The 5,907-nt window shown below is 33.0% G+C and overlaps 2 protein-coding genes across 2 annotated transcripts; one reads left to right on the top strand and one right to left on the bottom strand.

Annotated features, from left to right (window-relative positions):
* Positions 1-678: 678 nt before the first annotated feature.
* Positions 679-3,241, bottom strand: LOC119638201. The gene is made up of 2 exons (XM_038034862.1): positions 1,618-3,241; positions 679-1,556 (listed from the first exon to the last, which is right to left on the bottom strand). Exons 1-2 carry the CDS (start codon positions 2,677-2,679, stop codon positions 882-884), a joined length of 1,737 nt encoding a protein of 578 aa, XP_037890790.1. The 5' UTR covers positions 2,680-3,241; the 3' UTR covers positions 679-881.
* A 932-nt stretch (positions 3,242-4,173) lies between these two features.
* Positions 4,174-5,907, top strand: LOC119638206. The gene has a single exon (XM_038034872.1). The coding sequence runs from the start codon at positions 4,331-4,333 to the stop codon at positions 5,849-5,851; it is 1,521 nt and encodes a 506-aa protein (XP_037890800.1). The 5' UTR covers positions 4,174-4,330; the 3' UTR covers positions 5,852-5,907.

Raw genomic sequence — 5,907 nt, 5'->3', positions numbered from 1 at the left:
TCAGTGCACATTCAATCAAAAAAAACAAAAATACGTTCCGACAAGTGTCGATTTCTTTACCGCTATTGGCAGTGTTGCCTACAACAGAAAGTAAATTTATTTTATGCATTTGTAATGTACCTAAAACTATAGTTTGAACATTACATGAGAACAAGATACTACCTCTTATAGACTTTGTGAATTTTGTTCACATTTTGCTCTATAGATTAGCATTGCCAGATACAATGTTTTTCTTATTTCGTAAAAGAATTTGAATTTGGTAGATAGCAGACTGCTTCAGTGTTTAGTAATACAACATTTTTTAATTAGGAAATATAGTATCATGTACAAAATTTGCCTCTTGCAAAAATAAGAAAACTTACCTTACCAGAAATTTTGATATTCGCCATCGGAGAAAAAGAGTACGTAGTACTTTTTTGTCCACCTCGTAATATTCAATTAGACACGCCCATTAATTTTGAATTTCTTTGGTCAATTTTGATAGAAACAGTAGGATAATAGTGAACCAATAATTCGTTAATATATTATTCCGTTTAATTTATAAATTTATAAGAAATACCCAAATTGCTAATTTTTCAAGTGAAAGTAAAAAAGTCAAATGTTACGTATGTATGATATATTATTTATTATTATAAAACAAAATTTTTAATTTAAGAAATTGGATCAAGGTACAATTGTTGAAAAAAAAAGAAACAAAATCGAACGCATGTAATACAATTCAAAATCATCATTGGTCCATCATAAAATCGATTCAATTTCTGAACATGATTTTCTAAACAGTAATATACAGGTTTGCCCTTTCAAAATATCCTTATATTAGCCATTTTCTATATTCTATTTTCTATATTGTTCGTGATTATAAAACAAGAAACTTAATTCATTTAATTATCATTATTGAAAATCGTTATTGCCTCCTCATAGGCTTGATTAAATTTTTGACGAAGATTTTCCAAATATTTAACTTTTAAATCTTTACCTTGAATATTTAATTCATAAGTCTTCGTTTTTAAGTATGTATTTAAAGTATCTTTATATAAAGTATTTTCTATATCATCTGTTAATTGCTCAAATTTCGCTTTTGCTTCTTGATAGTTATCATATTTCATTATCTGAGATTGATCTTTAAATGGTATATTATTCCATACATTTTCGTTCACGCTTTCGAGCATTTCAACATATTTCGCAGTAGTCAGAAGAATTTTTGAGCAAACGAAACTAATTTTTATGAAATAACTCAAATAATATTCATTTTGAAGCTTACATGTTTCATTGAAATGCCCATCAATTTTTCGATACCACTCACTTAGGCTACTGAAATCGCTTTCAGAATACGAATCATCACTTACTTCCTTTGGGGACGATGTGACAAAAAGATCTTGACTTTGACTTGACTGAATTGCTTCGTCATCATTATCATCTTCTTCAATGGGTATAGTAAAAGCAATCGATGGCCGTACACGTTTATTGGGAAGTCGCGCTTTAATCCAAAAATCTTCATTATCGGCCTTATAGTTTGCAACTGAAGGGCTTGAATTACCAGAAGATCCCACAGAAGACTAATAGCGGAAACAATACCTCAAATCTTAATGTAATTAAATATTAAAGAATTTAATTTACCTTCCTTCTCATCTCTGTTTGAGCTTTCTTACGACTCCTTACCACTGCATAAGCTAACTGTAACATATCGACAGTTTCGTGTGCCATTTTCAAATCGGTAGGCACATCAAACAAGAGAAGGCTATTTTTGCTCGCCTCAGCATCGATATGAGGCGAAATGCTTAAGGTTAATCCGTTATGCATAAAATCGCAATCACCGCCTTGACAACCTTCGCCTACATGTTGCATATACTTATGCCAATGATCGCGATCTTCAGTGCTCATCATGTTTAAGTAAATATTGAATAGATATAATTTTACTTGAAACGTCTGGTGTTTACCATTTGTGATTGAAAAATTAAAAACTAATTTTTCATGACCCGTTATTTCGTTTAATTTCGAACGGTACTCATTTAACAACCATAGTAACAATTCATGTGTATTGCGGAACTGATTCTTGGTATTACGCAAACATTTGGAACCACCAACATAAGTATCCATCGGACCTATTAAGTTGGTGCCTCTTATTGAGAAACCTTGTTCAGAGGGCATAGCACTTTTTCCGGGCAGTATGGTACTAATATCGTTGCCTTCTAGTTTGCAATATTGTAATTTGTACTTCTCCTGCTGCAAACGTTTTTCAACGAACATTATAAGCGTATCGAAGAAAATTGCGACTTCAATTTCATGCTTAACCGCAAAACGCATAATGCAAATATTCTGACGTTCGAGTATCAACTCACCGATGACATGATGAAGTTCTTCTCTAACAACATCGACCGACGTAAAGCTAACCTGATCGAAAGACATTTTGTGCGAAATATTGGTCTGAGGCCCAGCTTCTGTTTCCCGCACATTCAGCTGAAGCGTTGTTTCGTTGATTACCAAAACATTAGCTTGCATATGACCACCTGAAGTCGGTATAGGCGGAGAAGTGGAAGATGTTATCTCCCCTCCAGAGTATTTCCTCTCACTACAAGTTTTAACGCTACCGGCAACATTATTATTATTATTATAATCGTCCTCTTCAGGTGCATTAACTTGCACTACAACCCGTAAATGGTTTAACAGTTTTGATGGCATAATATTACGCGCCTTAAAAATGGACGACAATTAATTTAAAACAAAGCAAACCACTCTATTTCTACAATTGTTGATTTTTTACCGCTATAAACAATGTTGCCTACAATTTAAACTAAGTTTAGCCTATTTGTGTACAGTTAGAATTAGGGTCAGTGAGAATGACGTGTTTTTAATGTATTTGCTTTTACGATATGAATGCGAACGCAAATGCTTAATATATTCGCTGTTATCTATTGAAATTTCTGCGAACAATAAATTTTCTTTTATCAAAAAGTTTAAGCTTAAATGCATATTAAAATTGCAAATTATGATCATTTCTTTTATTCGCCGGTATTGCCAAATACGAGGTTTTTCTTATTTCGAAAAGAAGAATTGCTTCGCTTATTTTGTAACAGTAGATTATTACGTGAACAGTTTTTCCCTGAAAGATATAGTGCGCGGTGTACACGGTCAGTTTTTGAAACGATTTAAGTACGCGTTTTAGTTTTTCCATTAACTTTTTCTAGGAAAAGCAAAACTATACTGTATTATCAGTTCATTAGTATTTAATTGAATTTTTTCATAGCCAAGTTAACACTTATATAAGTTAATTATATTTATTAAATGCCTACGAAGAAGATGTATTGGCAGAAGACTATCGCCAAAACTGCTTTACAAAATTTCGTTCCTATACTTTGAAGACGTACACGTTCTAGATTCTAGAAGGTCAATTGAAGCTGAAAATAAAAGCATTAACTTGTGTAGATTGGCGACAATTCGTAAGATCGCTGAGAGATTCCATTGCGTTCATAATAATATATTTATCGTCTACAAAAAAAAGGACATGGTTCGTTTTGACCAAAAAAAAAAGGATGCAAAAGACTTTCCGAGGAATTTAATATTTTTCATTTCCTGAAATTAATCTCAAATAATAGATTATGCCGTATACCATTAAGAGATCTTAGAACAATGTTCACCAAAAAGTTTTGTTTGTTAGATCTTCGGAACGGCATACGTTAAAAATTTGCAAAAATATACTTAAAATCTTGCTTTAGATTATCTTAAGCTCTTTCATCTTATTTTGTTAACGTCAGATCCGAAATTAGAAATAAATAAATATGAAAATTTCTTAGTGATGACTACGATATTCTGCCATTTTATATAGACCACCTGCATTTTTGGATTTTTTTAAAGAACAATATTCATTGTTTATTTTACCGTTTCTTATAGTTAGCGAAAAAATTCATTACCCTGTTTATGTCCTTTGATCCTATATTTCATTTATGATATGCAATATATTTTCTGCACTTTCCGGCCAAGGTCAATTGTTAAAATTTCTGTTTTACTTTCCGACTTTTTCTTTTTTTTTCTTAAATAACTGACTTTTTGTTTTGCTTTTCTCCAAAAAGTCTTGCTTTGAAAAAAAAAAAAAAATTTTTTTATTTCGAAAATTTCGAAAAAAAAAATAATAATAAGAAAAACGTACTCTATCGCAAAAATATAAAAAAAATTTCCCGTTCCTCGTTTGGTCCTCTATAATTATTAAGAATTCTGCGATCTTGAGAGAAACCTTAAACGGAGTGTTTCTATAGAAAAGGTCTAAAAATTTGAATAAAATTTCTGGTGTCTTTCTTTCCTAATTAGAGCAAACATAATAATAATTAACGTTAAAATGGTTGATGGTCTGGAGCAATCGATGAATGTAAAACACCGTGTTATTGTTCAACTTAGTAAGACAACGCCTGAGGATAGTGGACGTTATGCGCCAATTACTTCCATATTTCAGGCGCCGTTGCGTCCCGAAAAGAATGACCCATACATAGCTGTCGACTATAATATGTTGCTTATAAATAAAAATCAATCCAGTTATTTTTCCGGTCTTAATAAGCAGCAATTGCAATTTGATTGTGTGTGCAATGGTTTTGAGGCGAGGGCACGTCAAGAATTAACTAACATGATGGATCAGGTATTCCTGCAGCATCAAAATTGTTGCATGATACGATGTACAGCATTTCGTGATAATTCAGTCGCTGTGCTAAATCATTTATTAGTGGTCGAAGTTAATAAGCGTTTGCAAGCGAATCATATGACCTTACATAATATTAAATGTGAATTATACGAATTGCGTAAGTTTGACGTAGTGAATCTTTTGGGTAATAACGTAAAAGAGAAGCGATTTCAGGGTACGATGGACTTGCAGAGATGGTTAAATAATGATTATGTACATTTAGTGTCCGGTGTTCAGGGGCACGCTTGCATCGATATTGTATTCTCTTATGCTGATCGGCGTCACCGTGCCTTCAGTGTAAAGTTTGCATATATGCAATTCGTGGCGAGTAAACTTGATACGGAAGCAAGAGCTGTTTTACGTAATCGTCTTGAAAATATACATAAGAAGCCGCGCGGCAATAATTCTGTGCTAATGGACACAATACGCGACTATTTGAGTTCGCGGAACAATATGAAATTGTGGATGTTCTTTGACATACCAGTGTACAAGAATTCGATTAGTCTTTCAGATGAAATGGTGAAAATCGCAAGTGCTGCTTATACTGGCTTCGAGAATATGCTGAGCGGTAGTAAGAGTCAAGATTCAACAGGTGATTTGGAAATCGTCTTACCTTACGATGACCTCGTCGCCGAAGATCCCGCCTATCTTAAAAGTTTACAAACTAAAAAATTTACGACTGCTATCGCTAGCAGCATGACCGAATATAATAACTTAAGTACTTGGTATACAAAAATTGATGAAAGCTTTCAACATGTCGTCACAACCATGCAAGCTTACTATGATTGCAAATACAATATTCGAATTAAGAGACTTTGCTCCGACCTGCATCGTATGATGGCTTATAATGAGTTCGAAACTGTGGCTGATGATAAGGATTTGTCTTCGTTATATTCGGAAGAAGACCAAAGTGACGAATCGATTCATCTATTAAAGAATTGTCTTCTTGAATATCGTAACGCAGTCGCGATCTTTCGTTCACTAATCGACGAGATATCACAATCGAAACGCTACGAATCATTGAAGGTATATTTACGCACCAAAAATTTTGATCTATTGCGAAATTCAATGGACTTTAAAATGAAAAAATTGCTGGAATGTCAAAAGGGCTTAGCACGTACTATCAACGAAGAAATGGACCTTATCAAGTCATTGAAGAATCCAAATGCCGTCGATAAAAATTAATTGGTATTCTCTGCATAAGTGAAAGCGGGAAATTTTTTTGCAAAAAAATACATTAA

The sequence above is a fragment of the Glossina fuscipes genome, unplaced genomic scaffold, assembly GCF_014805625.2.
Source record: "Glossina fuscipes isolate IAEA_lab_2018 unplaced genomic scaffold, Yale_Gfus_2 85, whole genome shotgun sequence".
In the NCBI taxonomy this organism is placed as follows: Eukaryota; Metazoa; Arthropoda; class Insecta; order Diptera; family Glossinidae; genus Glossina; species Glossina fuscipes.
Note: the sequence above shows the minus strand (reverse complement) of the source record. Positions and strands in the feature narration are given on the sequence as shown.